At 47.3% G+C, this 15,129-nt stretch overlaps 1 protein-coding gene across 2 annotated transcripts in view; it reads right to left on the reverse strand.

Annotated features, from left to right (window-relative positions):
* LOC129823227 (stAR-related lipid transfer protein 13-like) overlaps positions 1-15,129 on the reverse strand; it is a 111,993-nt gene that overhangs the window by 33,373 nt on the left and 63,491 nt on the right. The window contains exons 6-13 of one of the 2 annotated variants that reach the window (XM_055882109.1): positions 13,181-14,139; positions 12,878-13,045; positions 11,928-12,171; positions 11,079-11,277; positions 10,608-10,821; positions 6,563-6,677; positions 4,878-5,111; positions 2,941-3,158 (exon numbers count right to left, since the gene is read on the reverse strand). In XM_055882109.1, the coding sequence (XP_055738084.1) occupies positions 2,941-3,158; positions 4,878-5,111; positions 6,563-6,677; positions 10,608-10,821; positions 11,079-11,277; positions 11,928-12,171; positions 12,878-13,045; positions 13,181-14,139 (2,351 nt within the window). The remainder of the gene's footprint in view (positions 1-2,940; positions 3,159-4,877; positions 5,112-6,562; positions 6,678-10,607; positions 10,822-11,078; positions 11,278-11,927; positions 12,172-12,877; positions 13,046-13,180; positions 14,140-15,129) is intronic. The other variant, XM_055882110.1, reaches the window with a different exon arrangement.

Consider the following 15,129-nt stretch of genomic DNA (forward strand, 5'->3'; position numbering starts at 1 on the left):
TCTTTATCGTTACTGAGAGGTAAGTCTCTGTTAAATGACAAGAACCTGGTAAAACCCTGGATCATTGTTATTCTAACTTCCGCGAAGAATATAAGGCCCTCCCCCGCCCTCCTTTCGGAAAAGCTGACCACAACTCCATTTTGTTGCTCCCAGCCTATAGACAGAAACTAAAACAGGAAGCTCCCGCGCTCAGGTCTGGTCAACGCTGGTCCGACCAATCTGATTCCACGCTTCAAGACTGCTTCGATCACGTGGACTGGGATATGTTCCGCATTGCATCAAACAACAACATTGACGAATACGCTGATTCGGTGAGCGAGTTTATTAGCAAGTGCATCGGTGCTGTTGTACCCACAGCGTTTATTAAAACATTCCCCAACCAGAAACCGTGGATTGATGGCAGCATTCATGCAAAACTGAAAGCGCAAACCACTGCTTTTAACCAGGGCAAGGTGACCGGAAACATGACCAAATACAAACAGTGTAGCTATTCCCTCCGCAAGGCAATCAAACAAGCTAAGCATCAGTATAGAGACAAAGTGGAGTCGTAATTCAACAGCTAAGACACAAGAGGTATGTGGCAGGGTCTACAGACAATCACGGATTACAAAAAGAAAACCAGCCCCGTCGCGGACCAGGATGTCTTGCTCCCAGACAGACTAAACAACTTCTTTGCTCGCTTTGAGGACAATACAGTGCCACTGACACGGCCCGCTACCAAAACCTGCGGACTCTCCTTCACTGCAGCCGAGGTGAGTAAAACATTTAAACTTGTTAACCCTCGCAAGGCTGCAGGCCCATACGGCATCCCCGGCCGCGTCCTCAGAGCATGCGCAGACCAGCTGGCTGGTGTGTTCACGGACATATTCAATCAATCCTTATCCCAGTTTGCTGTTCCCACATGCTTCAAGAGGGCCACCATTGTTCCTGTTCCCAAGAAAGCTAATGTAACTGAGATAAATGACTACCGCCCCGTAGCACTCACTTCCGTCATCATGAAGTGCTTTGAGAGACTAGTCAAGGACCATATCACCTCCACCCTACCTGACACCCTAGACCCACTCCAATTTGCTTACCGACCCAATAGGTCCACAGACGACGCAATCGCAACCACACTGCACACTGCCCTAACCCATCTGGACAAGAGGAATACCTATGTGAGAATGCTGTTCATCGACTATAGCTCAGCATTCAACACCATAGTACCCTCCAAGCTCGTCATCAAGCTCGAGACCCTGGGTCTCGACCCCGACCTGTGCAACTGGGTACTGGACTTCCTGACGGGCCGCCCCCAGGTGGTGAGGGTAGGTAACAACATCTCCACCCCGCTGATCCTCAACACTGGGGCCCCACAAGGGTGCGTTCTGAGCCCTCTCCTGTACTCCCTGTTCACCCACGACTGCGTGGCCATGCACGCCTCCAACTCAATCATCAAGTTTGCAGACGACACTACAGTGGTAGGCTTGATTACCAACAACTACGAGACGGCCTACAGGGAGGCGGTGAGGGCCCTCGGAGTGTGGTGTCAGGAAAATAACCTCACACTCAATGTCAACAAAACAAAGGAGATGATTGATGACTTCAGGAAACAGCAGAGGGAGCACCCCCCTATCCACATCGACGGGAGGGTAGTGGATAGGGTAGAAAGTTAAGGTCCTCGGCATACACATCACGGACAAACTGAAATGGTCCAACCACACAGACAGCGTGGTGAAGATGGCGCAGCAGTGCTGAAGAAATTCGGCTTGTCAACCAAAAACACTCACAAACTTTAACAGATGCACAATCGAGAGCATCCTGTCAGGCTGTATCACCGCCTGGTACGGCAACTGCTCCGCCCACAACCGTAAGGCTCTCCAGAGGGTAGTGAGGTCTGCACAACGCATCACCGGGGGCAAACTACCTGCCCTCCAGGACACCTACACCACATTACATTTACATTTACATTTTAGTCATTTAGCAGACGCTCTTATCCAGAGCGACTTACAGTAGAGTGCATACATTTTATTACATTTTACATACTGAGACAAGGATATCCCTACCGGCCAAACCCTCCCTAACCCGGATGACGCTATGCCAATTGTGCGTCGCCCCACGGACCTCCCGGTTGCGACCGGCTGCGACAGAGCCTGGGTGCGAACCCAGAGACTCTGGTGGCGCAGCTAGCACTGTGATGCAGTGCCCTAGACCACTGCGCCACCCGGGAGGCCACCACCCGATGTCACATGAAGGCCATAAAGATCATCAAGGACAACAACCACCCGAGCCACTGCCTGTTCAGCCCGCTATCATTCAGAAGGCGAGGTCAGTACAGGTGCATCAAAGCAGGGACCGAGAGACTGAAAAACAGCTTCTATCTCAATGCCATCAGACTGTTAAACAGCCACCACTAACATTGAGTGGCTGCTGCCAACACACTGACTCAAATCTCTAGCCACTTGAATTGTGTAAAAATTGATGTAATAAATGTATCACTAGCCACTTTAAACAATGCCACTTTATATAATGTTTACATACCCTACATTACTCATCTCATATGCATATACTGTACTCTATACCATCTACTGCATCTTGCCTATGCCCTTCTGTACCACCACTCATTCATATATCTTTATGTACATATTCTTTATCCCTTTACACTTGTGTGTATAAGGTAGTAGTTGTGGAATTGTTATGTTAGATTACTCTTTGGTTATTACTGAATTGTCGGAACTAGAAGCACAAGCATTTCGCTACACTCGCATTAACATCTGCTAACCATGTGTATGTGACAAATAAATTTGATTTGATCATTGATGACCAGAGCTGGGTAGTTGAGAGGTGTGTGTGTGTGTGTGTGTGTGTGTGTGTGTGTGTGTGTGTGTGTGTGTGTGTGTGTGTGTGTGTGTGTGTGTGTGTGTGTGTGTGTGTGTGTGTGTGTGTGTGTGTGTGTGTACTAACCTCAGTACCACGTAGTCAGTGTTGGGGTGTGGTGCCATGCTCTGCAGGCTGTACTGGTAGATGTCTGTCTGTCTGTCCAGGGTTTCCAGAACCTTCTCCTGCAGTACGGCTGTCTGCCACAGGGGGCGCTGCCTCAGCAGCCTCTCCAACACATCACTGGGCGGGGCACACACCTCCACGGACACACGCCACCGCCGCAGGGGGTTACCATCAGCCACCTGGGATACTCAGAGACAGAGAGACAGAGAGACAGAGAGACAGAGAGACAGAGAGAGAGAGACACAGAGAGATAGAGAGACAGAGAGAGAGAGACACAGAGAGACAGAGAGAGAGAGACAGAGAGACAGAGAGAGAGAGAGAGAGAGACAGAGAGACAGAGAGAGAGACAGAGAGAGAGAGAGACAGAGAGAGAGAGAGACAGAGAGAGAGAGAGACAGAGAGAGAGAGAGAGAGAGAGAGAGAGACAGACAGAGAGACAGACAGAGAGACAGACAGAGAGACAGACAGAGAGACAGACAGAGAGACAGACAGAGAGACAGACAGAGAGACAGACAGAGAGACAGAAGGAGAGAGAGAGAGAGAGACAGAGACAGAGACAGAGTCAGACACACCCCACGAACCACACATCCTTTCCCCTGTCACGCTTAAAATCCCTTAGCGCTCACAGGAAAATAAACTTCCCGCTCCAAATTCACTCCATACATTTTGTTGTTTAAAAGATAATTTAACAAGCACCTCATCTACTTTTGTGACTATGCACCATTTGGTTAAGAAGTAGACTATCGTAAGAAGCTTCATAGACTACAGAACAAGGACCTGCCGGATGATGAGGCCTCTTAAAATAGCTTTATCTATTGATTATCAGACACTTCAGTCATAACTGGCTCTGTTACCTTCACATGTAACATCTAAAGATGATCAGATACTTCAGTCATAACTGGCTCTGTTACCTTCACATGTTACAGTTTACATTTTTCTTTAACAGAAGTCTTTATAGAAAGTGTCTCAGGTGCGTGGGCTCATTGGTTGTCCGGCCGTCAATTACACAGGCTACGAACTATTTCTTGGTCGACTCATATCAACATCTCTGCGCATAAGTGATGGGGTTAGTAGCTCCTTCATTAATGAAGAAATTAAAAAATGATGGGCAGGTCGTGGCTGAGCGGTACCGAAGCAAAATTGGGGTGGTACCGAAGCAAAATTGGGGTGGTACCGAAGAGAAATTGGGGTGGTACAGAAGTGAAATTGGGGTGGTACCGAAGCGAAATTGGGGTGGTACCGAAGCGATATTGGGGTGGTACCGAAGCGAAATTGGGGTGGTACCGAAGCGAAATTGGGGTGGTACCGAAGCGAAATTGGGGTGGTACCGAAGCGAAATTGGGGTGGTACCGAAGCGAAATTAGAAAGTGAGAGAAGGCTGATGCTCCAACATATAAATCCGCTCTTCGCTCCACACCAGATCCACTCCAGATCCACACCAGATCCACACCAGATCCACACCAGATCCACTCCAGATCCACTCCAGATCCACACCAGATCCACTCCAGATCCACTCCAGATCCACACCAGATTCACACCAGATCCACTCCAGATCCATTCCAGATCCACACCAGATTCACACCAGATCCACTCCAGATTCACTCCAGATCCACTCCAGATCCACTCCAGATCCACTCCAGATCCACACCAGATCCACTCCAGATCCACACCAGATCCACTCCAGATCCACACCAGATCCACTCCAGATCCACTCCAGATCACATCTTCTGCACTGGTGTTAGGAGGAATGTGTGGGTAGGTGCAGGTGCTTACAATATAGTATGAGCTATAACAATATGTCTGTAGTGTGTGACTGTAGTGTGCGTCTGTAGTGTGCGTCTGTAGTGTGCGTCTGTAGTGTGCGACTGTAGTGTGCGACTGTAGTGTGCGACACACACCTTTTTGAAGGCCAGTTCAGTGTGGTCGGTGGTGGCCCGGGACACCCATCCTTTACTCTTGTCTCTGGCCTCCTTCAGTAGGCCCTGCACCAGCCCCTCCATGAGTGTGTGGTAGGACCCTTCCTCCTCTTCCTCCTCCTCCTCATGTGTCTTACACAGCTCGGCCAGAGGGGTCGCTAGTAACTCAGCCTCCCTGTAAGAGTTACAGGATTGACTCACTGTCTCCTGTGGGATCTGAATGGGACGAGAGAAACCATCTGTCAGCTATGAAGTGTATTAGAAACTGTAAGAATAGTGCTGGTTAACTAGGTTATACCTGGGCCAGGATTTAAACTAACTGGTTAACTAGGTGATACCTGGGCCAGGATTTAAACTAACTGGTTAACTAGGTGATACCTGGGCCAGGATTTAAACTAACTGGTTAACTAGGTTATACCTGGGCCAGGATTTAAACTAACTGGTTAACTAGGTGATACCTGGGCCAGGATTTAAACTAACTGGTTAACTAGGTGATACCTGGGCCAGGACAAAACAAACTGGTTAACTAGGTGATACCTGGGCCAGGATGTCAAACAAACAAACTGGTTAACTAGGTGATACCTGGGCCAGGATGTCAAACAAACAAACTGGTTAACTAGGTGATACCTGGGCCAGGATGTCAAACAAACAAACTGGTTAACTAGGTGATACCTGGGCCAGGATGTCAAACAAACAAACTGGTTAACTAGGTGATACCTGGGCCAGGATGTCAAACAAACAAACTGGTTAACTAGGTGATACCTGGGCCAGGATGTCAAACAAACAAACTGGTTAACTAGGTGATACCTGGGCCAGGATGTCAAACAAACAAACTGGTTAACTAGGTGATACCTGGGCCAGGATGTCAAACAAACAAACTGGTTAACTAGGTGATACCTGGGCCAGGATGTCAAACAAACTGGTTAACTAGGTGATACCTGGGCCAGGATGTCAAACAAACTGGTTAACTAGGTTATACCTGGGCCAGGATGTCAAACAAACTGGTTAACTAGGTTATACCTGGGCCAGGATTTCAAACAAACTGGTTAACTAGGTTATACCTGGGCCAGGATTTCAAACTAACTGGTTAACTAGGTGATACCTGGGCCAGGATGTCAAACAAACAAACTGGTTAACTAGGTGATACCTGGGCCAGGATGTCAAACAAACTGGTTAACTAGGTGATACCTGGGCCAGGATGTCAAACAAACTGGTTAACTAGGTTATACCTGGGCCAGGATGTCAAACAAACTGGTTAACTAGGTTATGCCTGGGCCAGGATTTCAAACAAACTGGTTAACTAGGTTATACCTGGGCCAGGATTTCAAACAAACTGGTTAACTAGGTTATACCTGGGCCAGGATTTCAAACTAACTGGTTAACTAGGTTATACCTGGGCCAGGATTTCTAACAAACTGCAACGGACAGACAGTGCACTGCCTTTGACTTTTAAAGGTAATTTAAAAGATGCTTGAGCAGACATTCACAGCGTTTACAGCATAAAAGCAATTTCTGCAAATGTCAGTGAAATGCTCTTTAAATGTACTGTCAGCACGGTGTAGTTTGTGTCAATCCTGACCTAGGTATTAGCTAGGTGCTATAGGACTGTAAAACCTCTTGAAAAAGGCATTGGGCAGACAGACAGAGACAGAGACAGGCAGTCTCACCTCGAACAAGCGTTGGCACTCAGTGATCATGTGAGACAGGCCCTGTGTGGCAGCAAGGTTCTCATTAAGGTCTTTCTGGTCTGGCCGACCAGTAGCATACTTCCTCTGGATGGACCTATAGGAGGAGAGGAGGGGAGGAGTTAGTAACTGAGGGGAGGAGTTAGTGATACTGCAAACATGAGACGGGAGTCCTATTGGTCTGTGCCACAAGCAGACAACTAAACCCCAGCTGTTAAAACTCAACCCCAGCTGTTAGAAAACTCAACCCCAGCTGTTAGAAAACTCAACCCCAGCTGTTAGAAAACTCAACCCCAGCTGTTAGAAAACTCAACCCCAGCTGTTAGAAAACTCAACCCCAGCTGTTAGAAAACTCAACCCCAGCTGTTAAAACTAAACCCCAGCTGTTAAAACTCAACCCCAGCTGTTAGAAAACTAAACCCCAGCTGCTAAAACTCAACCCCAGCTGTTAAAACTCCACCCCAGCTGTTAAAACTCAACCCCATCTGTTAAAACTCAACCCCAGCTGTTAAAACTAAACCCCCGCTGTTAAAACTCAACCCCAGCTGTTAAAACTAAACCCCAGCTGTTAGAACTCAACCCCAGCTGTTAAAACTCAACCCCAGCTGTTAGAACTCAACCCCAGCTGTTAAAACTCAACCCCAGCTGTTAAAACTCAACCCCAGCTGTTAAAACTCAACCCCATCTGTTAAAACTCAACCCCAGCTGTTAAAACTCAACCCCAGCTGTTAAAACTCAACCCCAGCTGTTAGAACTAAACCCCAGCTGTTAGAAAACTCCACCCCAGCTGTTAGAAAACTCCACCCCAGCTGTTAGAACTCAACCCCAGCTGTTAGAACTCAACCCCAGCTGTTAAAACTAAACCCCAGCTGTTAAAACTAAACCCCAGCTGTTAAAACTAAACCCCAGCTGTTAAAACTAAACCCCAGCTGTTAGAAAACTCCACCCCAGCTGTTAGAAAACTCAACCCCAGCTGTTAGAAAACTCAACCCCAGCAGTTAAAACTCAACCCCAGCTGTTAAAACTCAACCCCATCTGTTAAAACTAAACCCCAGCTGTTAAAACTAAACCCCAGCTTGTAGAACCTGTTAAACTCAACCCCAGCTGTTAAAACCTGTTAAACTAAACCCCAGCTGTTAGAAAACTAAACCCCAGCTGTTAAAACCTGTTAAACTCAACCCCAGCTGTTAGAAAACTAAACCCCACCTGTTAAACTCAACCCCAGCTGTTAGAAAACTAAACCCCATCTGTTAAAACTCAACCCCAGCTGTTAAAACCTGTTAAACTCAACCCCAGCTGTTAAAACCTGTTAAACTCAACCCCAGCTGTTAAAACTCAACCCCAGCTGGTAGAACCTGTTAAAACTCAACCCCAGCTGTTAAAACTCAACCCCAGCTGTTAGAAAACTAAACCCCATCTGTTAAAACTCAACCCCAGCTGTTAAAACTAAACCCCATCTGTTAAAACTCAACCCCAGCTGTTAGAAAACTAAACCCCAGCTGTTAGAAAACTAAACCCCAGCTGTTAGAACTAAACCCCAGCTGGTAGAACTCAACCCCATCTGTTAAAACCTGTTAAAACTCAACCCCAGCTGTTGGAAAACTCAACCCCAGCTGTTAAAACTCAACCCCAGCTGTTAGAACTAAACCCCAGCTGTTAAAACCTGTTAAACTCAACCCCAGCTGTTAGAACTAAACCCCAGCTGTTAGAACCTGTTAAAACTCAACCCCAGCTGTTAAAACTCAACCCCAGCTGTTAGAACTAAACCCCAGCTGTTAGAACTAAACCCCAGCTGTTAAAACTAAACCCCAGCTGTTAAAACTCAACCCCAGCTGTTAAAACTCAACCCCAGCTGTTAGAAAACTCAACCCCAGCTGTTAAAACTCAACCCCATCTGTTAAAACTAAACCCCAGCTGTTAAAACTAAACCCCAGCTTGTAGAACCTGTTAAACTCAACCCCAGCTGTTAAAACCTGTTAAACTAAACCCCAGCTGTTAGAAAACTAAACCCCAGCTGTTAAAACCTGTTAAACTCAACCCCAGCTGTTAGAAAACTAAACCCCACCTGTTAAACTCAACCCCAGCTGTTAGAAAACTAAACCCCATCTGTTAAAACTCAACCCCAGCTGTTAAAACCTGTTAAACTCAACCCCAGCTGTTAAAACCTGTTAAACTCAACCCCAGCTGTTAAAACTCAACCCCAGCTGGTAGAACCTGTTAAAACTCAACCCCAGCTGTTAAAACTCAACCCCAGCTGTTAGAAAACTAAACCCCATCTGTTAAAACTCAACCCCAGCTGTTAAAACTAAACCCCATCTGTTAAAACTCAACCCCAGCTGTTAGAAAACGAAACCCCAGCTGTTAGAAAACGAAACCCCAGCTGTTAGAACTAAACCCCAGCTGGTAGAACTCAACCCCAGCTGTTAAAACCTGTTAAACTAAACCCTACCTGTTAAAACTCAACCCCATCTGTTAAAACCTGTTAAAACTCAACCCCAGCTGTTGGAAAACTCAACCCCAGCTGTTAAAACTCAACCCCAGCTGTTAGAACTAAACCCCAGCTGTTAAAACCTGTTAAACTCAACCCCAGCTGTTAGAACTAAACCCCAGCTGTTAGAACCTGTTAAAACTCAACCCCAGCTGTTAAAACTCAACCCCAGCTGTTAAAACTCAACCCCAGCTGTTAGAACTAAACCCCAGCTGTTAAAACTAAACCCCAGCTGTTAAAACTCAACCCCAGCTGTTAAAACTCAACCCCAGCTGTTAGAAAACTAAACCCCAGCTGTTAGAACTAAACCCCAGCTGTTAAAACTAAACCCCAGCTGTTAAAACTCAACCCCATCTGTTAAAACTCAACCCCTGCTGTTAGAAAACTAAACCCCATCTGTTAAAACTCAACCCCAGCTGTTAAAACTCAACCCCAGCTGTTAAAACTCAACCCCAGCTGTTAGAAAACTAAACCCCAGCTGGTAGAACCTGTTAAACTCAACCCCAGCTGTTAAAACTCAACCCCAGCTGGTAGAACCTGTTAAACTAAACCCCAGCTGTTAAAACTCAACCCCAGCTGTTAAAACTCAACCCCAGCTGGTAGAACCTGTTAAACTAAACCCCAGCTGTTAAAACTCAACCCCAGCTGTTAGAAAACTAAACCCCAGCTGTTAAAACTCCACCCCAGCTGTTAGAAAACTAAACCCCAGCTGGTAGAACCTGTTAAAACTAAACCCCAGCTGTTGGAAAACTAAACCCCATCTGTTAAAACTCAACCCCATCTGTTAAAACCTGTTAAACTCAACCCCAGCTGTTAAACTAAACCCCAGCTGTTAAAACCTGTTAAACTCAACCCCAGCTGTTAAACTAAACCCCAGCTGTTAAAACTCAACCCCAGCTGTTAAAACTCAACCCCAGCTGTTAGAACTAAACCCCAGCTGTTAAAACTAAACCCCAGCTGTTAGAACTAAACCCCAGCTGTTAGAACTAAACCCCAGCTGTTAGAAAATACATTGTTAATACAATACAGGTCAGCAGATGTTCTGTGTGTGTTTTCAGTTTTATCGGTTGTATGTACAGGATACACATGGTATATACAGCGCCCAACTAAATGTTACTGGCAGGTTCCTTCTGGACAATGAAACAACAATAAGTAATTAACATTTTAGCATCAGTATAATACAGGAAGGCACTATTTATAGTACAATATTTAGACGTGATTTGAGGAAGGGTTTAAATTGTGCAATCATAAGAGTGTGTGTCTATGTGTGTGTTTGTGCGTGTGTGTGTGTGTTTGTGTGTGTTTGTGCGTGTGTGTGTGTGTGTGTGTGTGTGTGTGTGTGTGTGTGTTTGTGCGTGTGTGTGTGTGTGTGTTTGTGCGTGTGTGTGTTTGTGTGTGTTTGTGCGTGTTTGTGTTTGTGCGTGTGTGTGTTTGTGTGTGTGTGTGTGTGTGTGTTTGTGCGTGTGTGTGCGTGTGTGTGCGTGTGTGTGTGTGTGTTTGTGCGCGTGTGTGTGCGTGCGTGTGTGTGTTTGTGTGTACCTGGGGGACAGGTTGTCGTTCTTCAGTATGTTGAGGTGGAACAGGGAGGGGCCCAGACACACAGCCAGGTTCATAGGGGTCATCTGGTTCTCCTCTACACAGGAAGTGACATCGCGCAGGAAGAAGAGCAGCGTCTGGAGCACTTCCCTGTTCTCGTCTGACATCAGCAAGATGGCCGCCCTCACGGCCTGCAACCTCTGCTCATCGGGGACGTCTAGAGCGAGAGAGAGAGAGAGAGAGTTCACTGACTTGTCGTTGTGGTGAGTTTTTCATCGTGTTAGTTTGTTAAATATGTCTTGAACAATCTGTAGTTTTATAAACTGAAAATATATTTTAAAAAACAGACAATAAGCCAACGAAGAGGTGATCAGTCATATATTTGAAAAACATTAAATAGAGAAAGGAAATGATGGATGTGTGTGTGCCTCCATGCGTCTGTGTCTGTGTCAGCGTGTGTGTATGTGTTCTTACACTGGTAAATATGCAGGAAGGTCTCTCCCAGCTTGCTCGTCAGCAGAGGTTCAGGAAGGTCTCTGAAGAACTGTTTCACCATGTCCGCCACGTCGTACGCTGACTGGTCCTCGTAACACACACTGTCGGGACTGGATTCACACTCCTGTCTCAACGCCTGGATACGAGACTTCACACCTGACTTACGGAACAGACCCACCTAGAGAGGGAGAAGGGGAGAGAGAGAGGGGAGAGAGAGAGAGGGGGGGGGGAAGAGTGAGAGAGAGAGAGACAGGCGGAGAGAGAGAGAGGGGGGGGGAGAGTGAGAGAGTGAGCAGGAGAGCGAAAGAGCGAGAGAGTGAGCGAGAGAGCGAGTGAGCGAGGGAGCGTGAGCGTGAGCGAGAGTGAGTGAGTGAGTGAGAGTTGAGACAGAGAGTTACACTCCTGTCTCAAAAGATACAAGACTTAAACACAACTTGCGAAACTGTTAGTGTGTGTGTGTGAGACTAGGTAAGGGGTGTGTGTGTGACTAGGTAAGGTGGGTGTGTGTGTGACTAGGTAAGGTGGGTGTGTGTGTGTGTGTGTGTGTGTGTGTGTGTGTGTGTGTGTGTGTGTGTGTGTGTGTGTGTGTGTGTGTGTGTGTGTGTGTGACTAGGTAAGGTGTGTGTGTGTGACTAGGTAAGGGGGTGTGTGTGTGTGACTAGGTAAGGGGTGTGTGTGTGACTAGGTAAAGGGGGTGTGTGTATATGTGTGTGTGTGTGTGTGTGACTAGGTAAGGGGTGTGTGTGTGACTAGGTAAGGGGGGTGTGTGTGACTAGGTAAGGTGTGTGTGTGTGACTAGGTAAGGTGTGTGCGTCTATGGATGTGTACCTGGTCAAGGCAGTGCGTTCTGAGATGACTCAGGGCCTGCTGTAGACAGAGGGGTAGAGGGTAACCACAACGCTGTGTATGGGTGTGTACCTGGTCAAGGCAGTGCGTTCTGAGATAACTCAGGGCCTGCTGTAGACAGAGGGGTAGAGGGTAACCACAACGCTGTGTGTGTACTATGAGGGGAACCCCAAACACACCCTTCTCTCTACTGCCTTGAACCTTCATACGCTTCAGAAACATAGACCTGGGAGAGAGAGGAGAGGAGGAGATGAGAGGAGAGTGTGTGTATTGTATGTGTGTATTGTAAGTGTGTGTATTGTATATGTGTATTGTAAGTGTGTGTATTGTATATGTGTATTGTAAGTGTGTGTATTGTATATGTGTGTGTGTGTGTGTGTGTGTGTGTGTGTGTGTGTGTGTGTGTGTGTGTGTGTGTGTGTGTGTGTGTGTGTGTGTGTGTGTGTGTGTGTGTGTGTGTGTGTGTGTGTGTATATGTGTATTGTATGTGTGTGTTGTATGTGTGTGTGTGTGTGTGTGTATTGTATGTGTGTATTGTATGTGTGTGTTGTATGTGTGTGTTGTATGTGTATTATATATATATATATATATGTTTGTGTGTATTATGTGTGTGAGACAGGCCAGTACATCAGGAGACGTGGAGGAGGCCGTAGGAGGGCAACAACCCAGCAGCAGGACCGCTACCTCCGCCTTTGAGCAGGAGGAGCACTGCCAGAGCCCTGCAAAATGACCTCCAGCAGGTCACGTGTGTGTGTGTGTGTGTGTGTGTGTGTGTGTGTGTGTGTGTGTGTGTGTGTGTGTGTGTGTGTGTGTGTGTGTGTGTGTGTGTGTGTGTGTGTGTGTGTGTGTGTGTGTGTGTGTGTGTGTGTGTGTGTGTGTGTGTGTGTGTGTGTGTGTGTGTGTGTGTGTGTGTGTGTGTGTGTAATATATACCAGGTCCAGCCATGTTTGTTAGTGGAGTATTTCTCCATGATGGCTGTGAGTCGGAGCAGAGAGAACTTCTTGAGCAGGCTGAGCTGGACAGCTGATTGGGTACTGATCTGAAGCGAGGAGTCTGATTGGCTCAGGCGGTCAGACAGGCGGAAGCTCGGCCACCGGAGACTAGCGAGAGAGACAGAGACAGAGAGAGAGAAAAAAAAAGACTCGTTGCTTATGTTTCTGCCCCAGACTCAACAAGTTTAAAACGTTCATCTCAGGAAGACCAGGATACATAAAGGTAGAGAGACAGACACTCACCGTGGTCTCGTAAGGGAAGCTCCAAATCCAGAGTCTCTCCTATCTCTGGTCCCTGTAGGGTCCGTATCATTTAGGGAGACCCCGTCTCTCTCACCCCCCTTATCATTCCCTGCCTCCCCCTCCTGCAGCACGCTGTGACTCCAGTGGTCTACAATCTGCTGCAGGCCGCTGACGTGACTGATGATGTCATCCAGGTGGGGGAACAGGTTATCGTCTCGGTCAAGATACTGCAGGTCACCTGTGGACGCGTACAGGTGAGACCCGGGGACGTTGTCATACACACTCACCCTGCTGCCCCGCGGAGCTCCAGGGCAGGGAGGCTTCTTGGACAGAGCCGTGGCCGCCCAGGGGGAGCCTTGACTGGGGTAGAGTGGTGAGGGAGAGGGGGCTAGACTCTCAAGAGACAGGGCTTTGGGGAAGGTGCCTGGTTTGTGGTCCTTGGGGATGTGGACTAGCAGGTCCTCGTATGAGCGGAAGTGGTTCCTGCTGAACGGAGTCTGTTGTGCTTCAGTCCTTCGGCAACGGGGGGCGCCAGAGAGCGGCTCCGTGTCTTCTAGGTAAACACTTCCTCTTTTAGGCCGGGGCTTAGAGACTCTCTGCCTCACACTAGGACTCATGGAACTCACGCTGCTCGTCTCTGATTGGCCCTCGCTGCCATCTCCATGGGCAACAGGGGACGTGCTGTTGTCTGATTGGTGGAGAGGATGAGGACTGCCATCTGATTGGTTGATGGGGACACAGTGGAGTGTCTGTAGTGCCTGGGGCTCCTCCCCCTGTAAGACCGGCCCACTGATGACCAGCGGTGCCCGTCCACTTCCTGTCTTCCTCCTGGAGGACGGCCCCCACGTACGCATCATCTCCATGCGACGCAGGAAGGACTTCGCCGGACTCCGCCCACCCTGGCCATGACGGCTGCTTTTGATTGGTAGAGAGTTGTAGTGGGACATGTCCCTCGGAGGCTGGTAAAAAGAATAATTAAATATATATAATTACTCGCTTTTCAAAACACCCAAATGCACTTTACACAATACATCAGCAAGATCAATAAAAATCACATTAAAATAATTCCGGAATTCTTATCGGACCTTGTAGCAGATAATATTCACATTTTTGGTGACTTTAATATACACATGGAAAAGTCCACAGACCCACTCCAAAAGGATTTCCGAGCCATCATCGACTCAGTGGGTTTGTCCAACATGTCTTCGGAACTACTCACACAGTCATACTCTGTGAATAAATATTGTGGATCTGAATGTTTTTCTTCATAATCCTGGACTATCGGACCACCATTTTATTACGTTTGCAATCGCAACAAATAATCTGCTTAGACCCCAACCAAGGATCATCAAAAGCCGTGTTATACGGCTTTTGATGATACGGCTCAGACAACCGAAAGATTCCTAGATGCCCTTCCAGACTCCCTCCACCTACCCAAGGACGTCAGAGTACAAACATCGGTTAACCACCTAACTGAGGAACTAAATTTGACCTGGTATACAGAAAATACCAATGCCCTGAAGAAAGCTTCCAGAAAATTGGAACGGAAATGGCGCTCCACCAAACTGGAGGTCTTCGGACTAGCTTGGAAAGACCGTGCAATACTGAAGAGCCCTCACTGCTACTCGATCATCCTATTTTTCCAACCTCATTGAGGAGAATAAGAACAATCCAAAATTGATTTTTGATACTAAAAAGCAGCATTCCCCAAGAGAGGATGGCTTTCACCAAAAAATGTGATCATATTACTCCAGTGCTAGCCTCCCTACACTGGCTTCCTGTTAAGGCTAGGGCTGATTTCAAGGTTTTACTGCTAACCTACAAAACATTACATGGGCTTGCTCCTACCTATCTTTCTGATTTGGTCCTGCCGTACATACCTACACGTACGCTACGGTCACAAGACGCAGGCCTCCTTATTGTCCATATAATTTCTAAGCAAACAGCTG

The sequence above is a fragment of the Salvelinus fontinalis genome, chromosome 25, assembly GCF_029448725.1.
Source record: "Salvelinus fontinalis isolate EN_2023a chromosome 25, ASM2944872v1, whole genome shotgun sequence".
Taxonomy (NCBI): domain Eukaryota; kingdom Metazoa; phylum Chordata; class Actinopteri; order Salmoniformes; family Salmonidae; genus Salvelinus; species Salvelinus fontinalis.